Here is a 16,090-nt window from a genome sequence, read left to right as displayed (position 1 = left end):
TTTTTTGCTGGATTTTTGTCACTTTTTTAATGGATTTTTGTTTGTTTTTTGATGGATTTTTGTCATTTTTTTTATGGATTTTTGTCACTTTTTTGATGGATTTTTGTCACTTTTTTGATGGATTTTTGTCACTTTTTTGATGGATTTTTGTCACTTTTTTGATGGTCACACGCTGCAGGGGGAAACACACAGTCACACACTGCAGGGGGAAACACACAGTCACACACTGCAGGGGTAAACACATAGTCACACGCTGCAGGGGGAAACACACAGTCACACACTGCAGGGGGGAAACACACAGTCACACACTGCAGGGGGAAACACACAGTCACACACTGCAGGGGGGAAACACACAGTCACACACTGCAGGGGGAAAACACACAGTCACACACTGCAGGGGGAAAACACACAGTCACACGCTGCAGGGGGAAAACACACAGTCACACGCTGCAGGGGGAAAACACACAGTCACACGCTGCAGGGGGAAAACACACAGTCACACACTGCAGGGGGAAAACACAGTCACACACTGCAGGGGGAAAACACACAGTCACACACTGCAGGGGGAAAACACACAGTCACACGCTGCAGGGGGAAAACACACAGTCACACGCTGCAGGGGGAAAACACACAGTCACACGCTGCAGGGGGGAAACACACAGTCACACACTGCAGGGGGAAACACACAGTCACACGCTGCAGGGGGAAAACACACAGTCACACACTGCAGGGGGAAAACACACAGTCACACACTGCAGGGGGAAACACACAGTCACACACTGCAGGGGAAAACACACAGTCACACACTGCAGGGGGGAAACACACAGTCACACACTGCAGGGGGAAACACACAGTCACACGCTGCAGGGGGAAACACACAGTCACACACTGCAGGGGGAAAACACACAGTCACACACTGCAGGGGGGAAACACACAGTCACACACTGCAGGGGGGAAACACACAGTCACACACTGCAGGGGGAAAACACACAGTCACACACTGCAGGGGGGAAACACACAGTCACACACTGCAGGGGGGAAACACACAGTCACACACTGCAGGGGGAAAACACACAGTCACACGCTGCAGGGGGAAAACACACAGTCACACGCTGCAGGGGGAAAACACACAGTCACACGCTGCAGGGGGAAAACACACAGTCACACGCTGCAGGGGGAAAACACACAGTCACACGCTGCAGGGGGAAAACACACAGTCACACACTGCAGGGGGAAAACACACAGTCACACGCTGCAGGGGGAAAACACACAGTCACACGCTGCAGGGGGAAAACACACAGTCACACGCTGCAGGGGGAAAACACACAGTCACACACTGCAGGGGGGAAACACACAGTCACACACTGCAGGGGGGAAACACACAGTCACACGCTGCAGGGGGAAACACACAGTCACACACTGCAGGGGAAAACACACAGTCACACACTGCAGGGGGGAAACACACAGTCACACACTGCAGGGGGAAAACACACAGTCACACACTGCAGGGGGAAACACACAGTCACACACTGCAGGGGGGAAACACACAGTCACACGCTGCAGGGGGAAAACACACAGTCACACACTGCAGGGGGAAAACACACAGTCACACGCTGCAGGGGGAAACACACAGTCACACACTGCAGGGGGAAACACACAGTCACACGCTGCAGGGGGAAACACACAGTCACACACTGCAGGGGGAAACACACAGTCACACACTGCAGGGGGAAACACACAGTCACACACTGCAGGGGGAAACACACAGTCACACACTGCAGGGGGAAAACACACAGTCACACACTGCAGGGGGAAACACACAGTCACACACTGCAGGGGGAAACACACAGTCACACACTGCAGGGGGAAAACACACAGTCACACGCTGCAGGGGGAAAACACACAGTCACACGCTGCAGGGGGAAAACACACAGTCACACACTGCAGGGGGAAAACACACAGTCACACACTGCAGGGGGAAACACACAGTCACACACTGCAGGGGGAAACACACAGTCACACACTGCAGGGGGAAAACACACAGTCACACGCTGCAGGGGGGAAACACACAGTCACACGCTGCAGGGGGAAACACACAGTCACACACTGCAGGGGGGAAACACACAGTCACACACTGCAGGGGGAAAACACACAGTCATACACTGCAGGGGGAAACACACAGTCACACGCTGCAGGGGGAAAACACACAGTCATACACTGCAGGGGGAAACACACAGTCACACGCTGCAGGGGGAAAACACACAGTCACACGCTGCAGGGGGGAAACACACAGTCACACACTGCAGGGGGAAAACACACAGTCACACACTGCAGGGGGGAAACACACAGTCACACACTGCAGGGGGGAAACACACAGTCACACACTGCAGGGGGAAAACACACAGTCATACACTGCAGGGGGAAACACACAGTCACACGCTGCAGGGGGAAAACACACAGTCATACACTGCAGGGGGAAACACACAGTCACACGCTGCAGGGGGTAAACACACAGTCATACGCTGCAGGGGGTAAACACACAGTCACACGCTGCAGGGGGAAAACACACAGTCACACGCTGCAGGGGGGAAACACACAGTCACACACTGCAGGGGGAAAACACACAGTCACACACTGCAGGGGGGAAACACACAGTCACACACTGCAGGGGGGAAACACACAGTCACACACTGCAGGGGGAAAACACACAGTCACACGCTGCAGGGGGAAAACACACAGTCACACACTGCAGGGGGGAAACACACAGTCACACGCTGCAGGGGGAAAACACACAGTCACACACTGCAGGGGGAAAACACACAGTCACACGCTGCAGGGGGAAAACACACAGTCACACGCTGCAGGGGGAAAACACACAGTCACACACTGCAGGGGGAAAACACACAGTCACACACTGCAGGGGGAAGGAGACGTCAACGGGGCAGATTCTGTCTGGGGCTCCAGGTTCAACAACACCATAGATACAGACGCATCTCGACATAGAAGGGGGCGTGGCTTTGCCGAGGGGGAAAATATAATCCCCTCTGCAAGAAGATTGTGAGAAGCACAATTTTCCCTCTTTTTAGCCATTTTCTGGTGGAATATGAACTTATTTATCACATAAATAAAGTCAAGTGTAAATCGGGCCCATGTGGATATTTTCTCACAGCAGATTGTTCAGTAGAAGTGAAAAAACGGCAGTTGTAGCTCGCGCTAGCTAGCGTTCACATTAGCCCGATGCTAACATGTAGCATCAAGTTAGCATTCTCCGTTATTCATGTATTTATGGGCTGTTGAACCTCTTTGCTCCTCCCCATGTCTTTGTATCTTTATTTAGTAGAAAACTATATTCATAATTCAGCGTTTGTTAAAGTAGTTTTTGAATAATTAGAGAAAGTTTAGACTTTTTCAAAATTGTTTTCCCCTTAACTGTTTTCAAGAATGACCATATATGGGCGATTCCAGAGATGCGTCTGTATCTATGAGCCCGTACAATGAGGTCAGCTGATCATCCTGAAAAAACAGGTTATCAGTGGATTTCTTCTTCCCTGATGAACATGTTCCAAGATGACAAGGATTCATGGGGCTCACATTGTGAAAGAGTAGTTCAGGGAGTCCAGTGTTAATGTCGTCGACTAAAATATTTAGTCAAAGTTAATTTGAGTCAAAGTGATATTTTTGTGACTAAAATTGGACTAAAACTAAATGAAAAGTTTCTCATGAGACTAAAACTGTGACTAAAATGTCCAGATATTTGAGTCGACTAAAATCAGACTAAATAAAAATGAAAAGGAGAGACTAAAATCATCCAAACTTGTATTGAGCGTCTGAAAGAGCCTCAGATCATGTTTAAAGGATCAGCTCTGAGCTTTGTTCATGTGGAGCAGAAACATGAAGCAGAGGAACAACATTAAATATGATTAGAATCAATATTATCAATGCAAAGTCCACTAAAATAGTCTTAAATTTAGTCGACTAAAACTAGACTAAAATCGAAGATATTTTTTTGACTAAATCTAGACTAAAATTGAATTACATTTTCGTCAAAAGACTAAAACTAAATTGAAATATGTCAAAATTAACACTGATAGATACAGACGGCATCTCTGGATTCGTCCATATATGGTCATGTTTGAAAACAGTTACAAACAATTTTGAGAAAAATCTAAACTTTCTCGTATTATTAAAAAACTACTTTAACAAACGCTGAATTATGAATATAGTTTCTACTAAATAAAGATACAAAGACATGGGGAGGAGCAAAGTGGTTCAACAGCCCATAAATACATAAAAGAAAAAACTGAGAATGCTAACATGATGCTACATGCTAGAATCGTGCTAACGCTAGCTAGCACTTGCTCTGGCTGCCGTTTTTTCACTTCTACTGAACAATCTGCTGTGAGAAAACATACATATGGGCCCGATTTACACTGGACTTTATTTGTATGTGATAAATAAGTTCATATTCCACCAGAAAATGTCAAAAAAAAGTGAAAAATTGAGGAGAGGAGAGGCTAAGAGAGGAGAGTCCAGAAAGGAACGCATCAACTCGTCTAAGCTCAGGTAAGAACATCTCTCCGTATGGGATAACGGTGGCCTGTTCCTTTAAATGCAACAGCCTGCAATGACTGTCGGCTAAATACTAGTTTAAAATAGTACATTTGACCAAGTAAGTGTATTTTAAGTTTAAGGTGCCCCCCTGTAGCGTCTCTAAGGACCCTCAGGGGGCCCCAGATCCCACTTTGAGAACCACTTTTAGTCATTGAAAACACAAAAACGCATTCAAAGGCTCGTTTTGCACACGTTTTCTGTACGTTTTATACAAATTGTTTCTCAAATGTTTGTCAAATTAACTTCACAATAGCACAATAACCACACTACAAAAAGTGAATATCAAGCATTGGCTTAAATGACCTGAATTGAGGAAATGTTTCTTGTTTTGAGCGGTTTTCACTCATTTAGACACTTTTCCTGATCGGACCGAGTTTGCTTTGCTTGTTTGAGGACATTTCAGGCCAGTTCTAGGGTAAATCTCGCTTGAAATAAGAAAGTAAAACTGCCAATGAGATAAGACCAGTTTTCTTTCCCCATTGGCAAAGAAAATGACCTGAAATAAGGACGAAATGTATCGAAACGAGTCAGAAACATCTCAGAACAAGTGAAATAATCTGGGACAAATGCACAACAACTCATTTTTTTGTATTTTTTTTTTATTTTTTTGTCAAATTTTCATCACATTTTTGTCATTTTTTCTATTTTGTTTTTCTTTTTTTTTTCTTTTTTTTTTCAATTTTTTTTTCATTTATTTTTTCATTTTTTTGTTATATTTTGTTTTTTTTTTGGTCCGTTTTTTGTCATTTTTTCGTCCAATTTTCAAGACATTTTTGTCATTTTTTCTTTTTTTTGTCATATTTTTGTCATTTTTTTGTCATATTTTTGTTATTTTTTGTTATTTTTTGGTCAGTTTTTTGTCATTTTTTCGTCCAATTTTCATCACATTTTTGTCATTTTTTCGATTTTTTTTTTTTTTTGTCATTTTTTTGTCATTTTTTTGTCATTTTTTGTCATTTTTTTTGTCATTTTTTGTCATTTTTTGTCATTTTTTTGTCCATTTTTTATAAAAAACTTTGTCACATTTTTGTCATTTTTTTGTATTTTTTTTGTCATATTTTGTCATTTTTTTGTATTTTTTTTGTATTTTTTTGTCAAATTTTCATCACATTTTTGTCATTTTTTCTATTTTTTTTTCCATTTTTTTTTCATTTTTTTTTCATTTTTTTATTATTTTTTGTATTTTTTTTGGTCAGTTTTTTGTCATTTTTTCGTCAAATTTTCATCACATAGTCAAAACAACTAAAATCTGGATTATTGTGCTCAAACTGAGATGTTTATACTGATCTAGTGAAATACTTTTTGCAGTGCAGTCAAGTCTCCTTTATCTCCTTTAACAACAATCATGTCTGTCTGAGTGAGTGAGTGATGCCAGCGCAATCTGACACTGTGAGAAATGTCAGCTCAGCTTCTATATTTGTCCCTAAACAGTCTCTGAACGAGTGAAGCTCTTTTTCCCACATCTGAAGGCGACGGGTCTGGAGTTTCAGGGACCACCCACAGACCAAAACCCTTCACCACGTTCACATGATCACATCCCCCCCTGAGCTCAGTCTGACACCGCACAGCTGCATCAGGAGCCGTCAGTGCTGCAGTTAGGGCTGCTCGATTATTGAAAAAATAATAATCACGATTATTTTTGTCATAATTGAAATCACGATTATTCAAACGATTATTTGTTGCCTTTAAAAAATCCATCAAAAAAAAAGACAAAAATCCATCAAAAAAAATGACAAAAATCCAGCAAAAAAAAGACAAAAATCCAGCAAAAAAAGACAAAAATCCATTAAAAAAAGACAAAAATCCAGCAAAAAAATTACAAAAATCCAGCAAAAAAAGACAAAAATCCAGCAAAAAAAGACAAAAATCCATTAAAAAAAGACAAAAATCCAGCAAAAAAATTACAAAAATCCAGCAAAAAAAAGACAAAAATCCAGCAAAAAAAAGACAAAAATCCAGCAAAAAAATTACAAAAATCCAGCAAAAAAAAGACAAAAATCCAGCAAAAACATTACAAAAATCCAGCAAAAAAAATGACAAAAATCCAGCAAAAAAAGACAAAAATCCAGCAAAAAAAAAAAAAAACAGAAAAAAAATACAAAAATCCAGCAAAAACATTACAAAAATCCAGCAAAAAAAGACAAAAATCCAGCAAAAAAAGACAAAAATCCAGCAAAAAAATTACAAAAATCCAGCAAAAAAAAGACAAAAATCCAGCAAAAAAGTGACAAAAATCCAGCAAAAAAAGACAAAAATCCAGCAAAAAAAGACAAAAATCCAGCAAAAAAAGACAAAAATCCAGCAAAAAAAGACAAAAATCCAGCAAAAAAGACAAAAATCCAGCAAAAAAAAAGACAAAAATCCAGCAAAAAAAAAAATAATACAGAAAAAAAATACAAAAATCCATCAAAAAAATTACAAAAATCCAGCAAAAAAAAGACAAAAATCCCAAAATTAAAAATTAGAGAAAAAAAATTGAAAAATAATTGAAAAAAAAAATTATAATCGATTTTTTTCGATTATGCTAATTTTGTAATCGTTTACTGTTGTAATCGAAATCGTAATCGAAATTCGATTACGATTTCGATTACAACAGTAAACGATTACAAAATTGCACAGCCCTAGCTGCAGTGAGGGGCATCTACATGAACTTCAGACTCCGTCCTCCAGCGCGAGGCCTGATCCTCCGCTCTCTGAACCGCCCCCGACCCGTGAGCTGCAGATGAAGCCGCGTCCGACGCCTGAACAGGTTCCGTGGTTTGACTTTACATTGAAAACATGCACGGATGAGTTCCTGAACATCAGAGCGGCTCCAGTTTCACCGGGGGGGGGGGCGGCTGGGGGGAAGCAGAGCCAGCGTAAAACATCTGGACTGAGTCTGGAGCTTGTCCCGCGGCCAGATGTGGAAATGCAGAAGCAGCGGCCCACGGAGGTAAAGGGGGATGAAGAGTTCAAAGCAGAGCGAGGGTTTAACCGGGTCGGACCACGTGGGAAAACACAGGACAGGACCAGGCAGAGGGGGGCGGACTCGGGCCTTGGGGCAGACTCGGGCCTTGGGGCAGACTCGGGCCTTGGGGCAGACTCGGGCCTTGGGGCAGACTCGGGCTTTGGGGCGGACTCGGGCCTTGGGGCAGACTCGGGCCTTGGGGCAGACTCGGATCTTGGGGCAGACTCGGGCCTTGGGGCAGACTCGGGCCTTGGGGCAACAATCGGCCTGTTTAAACTTTTAATCCGCTTGTATCTTCACTAACACAGTCCGGACCTTCATAAGTGGGTTGTGCCTCGACCTCGTTTCTCTTTTTCAAATGAAGCTTTTTGCTCTCGGATCCTGGACTTGAAAACAGACCGAACACACTTTCTCGAGTAAATAAATAAACAAAGCATTTAGCCTGAACAACAGCAGAGATTTGTAATGAGAAAAACCACCATTGTTCTCACTCACAAACGTTTTATAGGTATAGTATAGCAAAGTATAAGTAGTAACAGGGAATGGACCAGTTGAAAACAGACTAAAACAACAGCTACAGGAAAGCTATTTAGAATAATCAGAACAAGTAGCCTCATCACTGGAGGTCGCCCAACATTATCGGCCAATATCATGCCGCTATTAGACCGATATCTCCAGGACCGAAAGTGATAAACACTTCCTCTTGCATTGGAAATGGCTCAGTCCCACAACTTCCTCGGTCCCAGAGCAGCTGAGAAACATCGCAGTGAAAATCAGTCACAAGTTTGTCCATCATCTAGACTTTTGCTTATAATTTCAGAACCATGAGAGATTGAGACTTAGGGCCAGATCTTGTGGTTCATGGCGCAGGCTGTTTCTTAAATAACGCCCTCTCCCTATAGCGGCGCAGCCTTTAGCGCCACCTGCAGGATCGCGCGTGCACCACGTTGCGTTTAGAGTTGCGTACGGACTGCGCCGGTCACAAGATCTGGCCCTTGGTGTTTTTTGGTTTTGCATCTACTGATTTCTGTCTTTTCAAACAAGCTCCTTCTGAAGAATCTACCAAACATGAATGTCCTAAATAAATCAACACTAATAAAGCTCCCCCTGCTGTCACAGTTCAACACTGACACACTTTAAAAGCATCAAACACAGGATTATAGACCAGACATGTTTGAAAAATAGGTCAAAATTATTGGCGTGTGGGCGTCGGCCTTAGAAAAACCCATTTTGCTCGACTTCAAAACAAAATGACTCTAAACTACAATATAAACCTCGCCATCGGGCTAATTCAGGCATATCATACAGTTGCACGTAATAAATAACATTATAGATATATATACTGTATGTGATGTGTGACAAACATCATCGTTGAAGATTGTTTTTCGCCACCGAAACTAAGAAAATCAATCTCTTGTTTTAAAAGAATGTATTAACATCTTCAATAACACAAAACTTGCAATAATGGTGAAACACTGAACAATTTAAAAAGCAACTAAATGTACTTTCAGTATAAATGGAACCTTATATTTAATGATAAGTCGATCCAGTAATGATTGTGACGGGTCTAAGAACAGTCAGGTAAAGACTAGAGGAGCACGACCTTCTTAAATCTGGACACGATCCAAGACTGAATTTGCAGGATCAGTCAAAACAAGCACGAATAAAACAAACGACCAACTCCTGCACAAGCTGAGAAAAGCAAGAAACACAAGGAAGTATGAGAGATCCTCTACAGAACTCTGACAGAACTTCACCAGATACTCACACTGCAAAAAGTGAATATCAAGCATTGGCTTAAATGACTTGAATTGAGGAAATGTTTCTTGTTCTGAGCGGTTTTCACTCATTTAGACACTTTTCCTGATCGGACCGAGTTTGCTTTGCTTGTTTGAGGACATTTCAGACCAGTTCTAGGGTAAATCTCACTTGAAATAAGAAAGTAAAGTTGCCAATGAGATAAGACCAGTTTTCTTTCCCCATTGGCAAAGAAAATGACCTGAAATAAGGACGAAATGTATCGAAACGAGTCAGAAACATCTCAGAACAAGTGAAATAATCTGGGACAAATGCCCAACAACTTCTTAACTCGTCAAAACAACTAAAATGTGGATTATTGTGCTCAAATTGAGATGTTTATACTGATCTAGTTAAATACTTTTTGCAGTGCAGTCGACCAATAAAGCGACTCCAATGTTCATGTCGAGTCTTTTTCTTTCAAAACTTAATTTCCTCTCTCTCTCCCCCTCTCTCTCTCTCTCGACTTGTTCACAGCTGGAAGCAGCCGCAGGACTGTCCTCTGAAGCACATCTGGAAACAATCGGGAAACCCCAAGAACGGAAGAAAGAGCGAGACCCGAGATAATACAGAACATGTCCCGTTGGCCTGTTCCAGTAACTCTGTAACTCTGCCTGTTCAGTCCAGGACGTTCTCCAGAGGGGCTGAGGGGGAAGGTCTTACCGTGACATTTGACCTCTGGATCTCCCCAGAACAGCTCCCGACACTCGCCGCAGGTCCGGCCTCCAAAGCCAGGCTCACACAGACACTGGCCGCTGATCTGAAGCACAAACACACACAACAATGGCATTTTTACAGTGTGTTAGGCCACGCTCTTCAGGACAGACGTTTTCATTTACATGTAACAGGGTTCACAAAGAAAAAGTAATTACGATTTTTCCCACAGATATTGCGATTCAATTTGCGATTTTAATATTTTCTATATGGCACATGTTTTACTTTTACATGTAGTTGAGCTGCATATCCGTACCTGGTTGCAGTCGGGTGGAATAACCCTCCATGAACCCTCTCTCAATTTTTTTTTTTTTTTTTTTTCAAATTTTTTATTTATGGATTTTTGTCTTTTTTTTGCTGGATTTTTGTCTTTTTTTGATGAATTTTTGTCTTTTTTTGATGGATTTTTGTCTTTTTTTGATGGATTTTTGTCTTTTTTTGCTGGATTTTTGTCTTTTTTTTTTAATGGATTTTTGTCACTTTTTTGCTGGATTTTTGTCATTTTTTTGCTGGATTTTTGTCTTTTTTTTTAATGGATTTTTGTCACTTTTTTGCTGGATTTTTGTCACTTTTTTGATGGATTTTTGTCTTTTTTTTAATGGATTTTTGTCTTTTTTTTGATGGATTTTTGTCTTTTTTTAATGGATTTTTGTCTTTTTTTTGCTGGATTTTTGTCATTTTTTTGCTGGATTTTTGTCATTTTTTTGCTGGATTTTTGTCTTTTTTTGCTGGATTTTTGTCTTTTTTTTGCTGGATTTTTGTCTTTTTTTTGATGGATTTTTGTCTTTTTTTGATGGATTTTTGTCTTTTTTTTTTAATGGATTTTTGTCACTTTTTTGCTGGATTTTTGTCTTTTTTTTGATGGATTTTTGTCATTTTTTTGATGGATTTTTGTCATTTTTTTGATGGATTTTTGTCATTTTTTTGCTGGATTTTTGTCTTTTTTTTTTAATGGATTTTTGTCACTTTTTTGCTGGATTTTTGTCTTTTTTTTAATGGATTTTTGTCTTTTTTTTTATGGATTTTTGTCTTTTTTTTGCTGGATTTTTGTCTTTTTTTTGCTGGATTTTTGTCTTTTTTTAATGGATTTTTGTCTTTTTTTTAATGGATTTTTGTCATTTTTTTGCTGGATTTTTGTCTTTTTTTGCTGGATTTTTGTCTCTTTTTTGCTGGATTTTTGTCTTTTTTTTGCTGGATTTTTGTCTTTTTTTTGCTGGATTTTTGTTATTTTTTTGCTGGATTTTTGTCATTTTTTTGATGGATTTTTGTCATTTTTTTGATGGATTTTTGTCATTTTTTTTAATGGATTTTTGTCTTTTTTTTGATGGATTTTTGTCATTTTTTTTATGGATTATTGTCACTTTTTTGATGGATTTTTTAAAGGCAACAAATAATCGTTTGAATAATCGTGATTTCAATTATGACAAAAATAATCGTGATTATTATTTTTTCAATAATCGAGCAGCCCTAATGAACCCTCTCCCCCGTGTGTGAGCGTCCCGTACCTCCATGAACCCTCTGTGCGTGAGCGTCCCGTACCTCCATTCACCCTCTCCCCCGTGTGTGAGCGTCCCGTACCTCCATGAACCCTCTGTGTGTGAGCGTCCCGTACCTCCATGAACCCTCTGTGTGTGAGCGTCCCGTACCTCCATGAACCCCCCGTGTGTGAGCGTCCCGTACCTCCATGAACCCTCTGTGTGTGAGCGTCCCGTACCTCCATGAACCCTCCCCCCCCCGTGTGTGAGCGTCCCGTACCTCCATGAACCCTCTCCCCCCGTGTGTGAGCGTCCCGTACCTCCATGAGCCCTCTGTGTGTGAGCGTCCCGTACCTCCATGAACCCTCTGTGTGTGAGCGTCCCGTACCTCCATGAACCCTCTGTGTGTGAGCGTCCCGTACCTCCATGAACCCTCTCCCCCCGTGTGTGAGCGTCCCGTACCTCCATGAACCCTCTGTGTGTGAGCGTCCCGTACCTCCATGAACCCTCTGTGTGTGAGCGTCCCGTACCTCCATGAGCCCTCTGTGTGTGAGCGTCCCGTACCTCCATGAACCCCCCGTGTGTGAGCGTCCCGTACCTCCATGAACCCTCTGTGTGTGAGCGTCCCGTACCTCCATGAACCCCCCGTGTGTGAGCGTCCCGTACCTCCATGAACCCTCTGTGTGTGAGCGTCCCGTACCTCCATGAACCCTCCCCCCCCCGTGTGTGAGCGTCCCGTACCTCCATGAACCCTCTGTGTGTGAGCGTCCCGTACCTCCATGAACCCTCTCCCCATGTGTGAGCGTCCCGTACCTCCATGAACCCTCTCCCCCGTGTGTGAGCGTCCTGTACCTCCATGAACCCTCTGTGTGTGAGCGTCCCGTACCTCCATGAACCCTCTCCCCCGTGTGTGAGCGTCCCGTACCTCCATGAACCCTCTGTGTGTGAGCGTCCCGTACCTCCATGAACCCTCTCCCCCGTGTGTGAGCGTCCCGTACCTCCATGAACCCTCTCCCCCGTGTGTGAGCGTCCCGTACCTCCATGAACCCCCCGTGTGTGAGCGTCCCGTACCTCCATGAACCCTCTGTGTGTGAGCGTCCCGTACCTCCATGAACCCTCTGTGTGTGAGCGTCCCGTACCTCCATGAACCCTCTGTGTGTGAGCGTCCCGTATCTCCATGAACCCTCTCCCCCGTGTGTGAGCGTCCCGTACCTCCATGAACCCTCTCCCCTGTGTGTGAGCGTCCCGTACCTCCATGAACCCTCTCCCCCGTGTGTGAGCGTCCCGTACCTCCATGAACCCTCTCCCCGTGTGTGAGCGTCCCGTACCTCCATGAGCCCTCTGTGTGTGAGCGTCCCGTACCTCCATGAACCCTCTCCCCTGTGTGTGAGCGTCCCGTACCTCCATGAACCCTCTCCCCATGTGTGAGCGTCCCGTACCTCCATGAACCCTCTGTGTGTGAGCGTCCCGTATCTCCATGAACCCTCTCCCCCGTGTGTGAGCGTCCCGTACCTCCATGAACCCTCTCCCCGTGTGTGAGCGTCCCGTACCTCCATGAACCCTCTCCCCGTGTGTGAGCGTCCTGTACCTCCATGAACCCTCTCCCCGTGTGTGAGCGTCCCGTACCTCCATGAACCCTCTCCCCGTGTGTGAGCGTCCCGTACCTCCATGAACCCTCTCCCCGTGTGTGAGCGTCCCGTACCTCCATGAACCCTCTCCCCCGTGTGTGAGCGTCCCGTACCTCCATGAACCCTCTGTGTGTGAGCGTCCCGTACCTCCATGAACCCTCTCCCCCGTGTGTGAGCGTCCCGTACCTCCATGAACCCTCTCCCCATGTGTGAGCGTCCCGTACCTCCATGAACCCTCTGTGTGTGAGCGTCCCGTACCTCCATGAACCCTCTCCCCCGTGTGTGAGCGTCCCGTACCTCCATGAACCCTCTCCCCGTGTGTGAGCGTCCCGTACCTCCATGAACCCTCTCCCCCGTGTGTGAGCGTCCCGTACCTCCATGAACCCTCTCCCCGTGTGTGAGCGTCCCGTACCTCCATGAACCCTCTGTGTGTGAGCGTCCCGTACCTCCATGAACCCTCTCCCCCGTGTGTGAGCGTCCCGTACCTCCATGAACCCTCTCCCCGTGTGTGAGCGTCCTGTACCTCCATGAACCCTCTCCCCCGTGTGTGAGCGTCCCGTACCTCCATGAACCCTCTCCCCGTGTGTGAGCGCCCCGTACCTCCATGAACCCTCTCCCCGTGTGTGAGCGCCCCGTACCTCCATGAACCCTCTGTGTGTGAGCGTCCCGTACCTCCATGAACCCTCTCCCCTGTGTGTGAGCGTCCCGTACCTCCATGAACCCTCTCCCCTGTGTGTGAGCGTCCCGTACCTCCATGAACCCTCTCCCCCGTGTGTGAGCGTCCCGTACCTCCATGAGCCCTCTGTGTGTGAGCGTCCCGTACCTCCATGAACCCTCTCCCCCGTGTGTGAGCGTCCCGTACCTCCATGAACCCTCTGTGTGTGAGCGTCCCGTACCTCCATGAACCCTCTGTGTGTGAGCGTCCCGTACCTCCATGAACCCTCTGTGTGTGAGCGTCCCGTACCTCCATGAACCCTCTCCCCCGTGTGTGAGCGTCCCGTACCTCCATGAACCCTCTGTGTGTGAGCGTCCCGTACCTCCATGAACCCTCTGTGTGTGAGCGTCCCGTACCTCCATGAACCCTCTGTGTGTGAGCGTCCCGTACCTCCATGAACCCTCTCCCCCGTGTGTGAGCGTCCCGTACCTCCATGAACCCTCTGTGTGTGAGCGTCCCGTACCTCCATGAACCCTCTGTGTGTGAGCGTCCTGTACCTCCATGAACCCTCTCCCCCGTGTGTGAGCGTCCCGTACCTCCATGAACCCTCTGTGTGTGAGCGTCCCGTACCTCCATGAACCCTCTGTGTGTGAGCGTCCTGTACCTCCATGAACCCTCTCCCCCGTGCGTGAGCGTCCCGTACCTCCATGAACCCTCTGTGTGTGAGCGTCCCGTACCTCCATGAACCCTCTGTGTGTGAGCGTCCCGTACCTCCATGAACCCTCCCCCCCCCCCCGTGTGTGAGCGTCCCGTACCTCCATGAACCCTCTGTGTGTGAGCGTCCCGTACCTCCATGAGCCCTCTCCCCCCCCCGTGTGTGAGCGTCCCGTACCTCCATGAACCCTCTCCCCCCCCCGTGTGTGAGCGTCCCGTACCTCCATTCACCCTCTCCCCTGTGTGAGCGTCCCGTACCTCCATGAACCCTCTCCCCCGTGTGTGAGCGTCCCGTACCTCCATTCACCCTCTCCCCCCGTGCGTGAGCGTCCCGTACCTCCATTCACCCTCTCCCCCCTGTGTGAGCGTCCCGTACCTGGTTGCAGCCGGTCCCGGTGGCGTGCAGGGCGTGGCAGTCGCAGCGCTCGCAGCCGGCGCCGCTCCCCATGTTCCAGTGGTCCCGGGCGCAGCGGTCGCAGAGCTGCCCCTCCACGTGGGGCAGGCACTGGCACTGCCCGCTGCCCCGGTCACACTCGCACTCTCCCGGGGCGCTGCAGCTGGACGGGACGCTGCCCAGGCGGTGACACACGCACTCTGGGGACAAACGGCGGGAATATATATCAGCTGACAGCCCGAGGTGATCATTCAGAAGAGCCGTATCGCAAAAAAACCTGGTGCCGCCATCTTTTTAATGCACCTGCACATTGTCCTTCAAACTAGGGAGGCACCGATACCACTTTTTCTAAAACCGATACGAGTACTTTGATTTAAGTACTCGCCGATACCGAATACCGATACGAGTACAAGGCAGTTTCTTCAACATTCTTACTTTTTTCACAGCAGGTTGGTTTGTAATGACTAAATTTACTCATGTACATTTAGGCGACACATTTAAGAGCAGTTATATCAGAATTGTGCTGATGCCATTTATTTACTGTCCATCATAGACAGAAAAGTCCATGTCCTAAAGCTCCCAGTGCCTGAGCTTTATTCATTTATGTGTTTTTATTTAACAATAGTATTGAGATGTGACTTAAATGGTCTCTTTTCGTCTTTACTTCAGCTCCTGTAGATTTTCTCGTGTGTTTGTAGTAACTTAGCGAGAAGCAACAGCGTTTTCATTGTTCTGCTGCAGCTCATTTTCCCTCAATATAAACATGCTGTATGTCTTTAGTTTGGATTTTCTGAGGACTTTTTAGTCGCTGGGTTAGTTTTTCAGATGAATAAACCCCTGGGCATAAAACGGCGTCAGAATGGCCAAAACTGTTAGCCGCGAGTTAGCAACGTTAGCCTGTATGTTGTAAACACTGCAGCGAGTTAGCATCGTTAGCCTGTATGTTGTAAACACTGCAGTGAGTTAGCATCGTTAGCCTGTATGTTGTAAACACTGCAGACGCTGCAGCGAGTTAGCATCGTTAGCCTGTATGTTGTAAACACTGCAGACGCTGCATCGAGTTAGCATCGTTAGCCTGTATGTTGTAAACACTGCAGACGCTGCAGTGAGTTAGCATCGTTAGCCTGTATGTTGTAAACACTGCAGACGCTGCAG

General features: G+C 45.6%; 1 protein-coding gene across 1 annotated transcript in view; it reads right to left on the bottom strand.

The window, feature by feature from the left end:
- lamb1a (laminin, beta 1a) overlaps positions 1-16,090 on the bottom strand; it is a 112,782-nt gene that overhangs the window by 23,734 nt on the left and 72,958 nt on the right. The window contains exons 21-22 of the mRNA XM_079560563.1: positions 14,918-15,135; positions 10,019-10,115 (exon numbers count right to left, since the gene is read on the bottom strand). Of these exons, the coding sequence (XP_079416689.1) occupies positions 10,019-10,115; positions 14,918-15,135 (315 nt within the window). The remainder of the gene's footprint in view (positions 1-10,018; positions 10,116-14,917; positions 15,136-16,090) is intronic.

Source organism: Gobius niger (genome assembly GCF_951799975.1).
Source record: "Gobius niger genome assembly, chromosome: 7".
Taxonomy (NCBI): domain Eukaryota; kingdom Metazoa; phylum Chordata; class Actinopteri; order Gobiiformes; family Gobiidae; genus Gobius; species Gobius niger.
The sequence above is the reverse complement of the archived record's forward strand: the minus strand, read 5'-3'. Positions and strand labels throughout refer to the sequence as shown.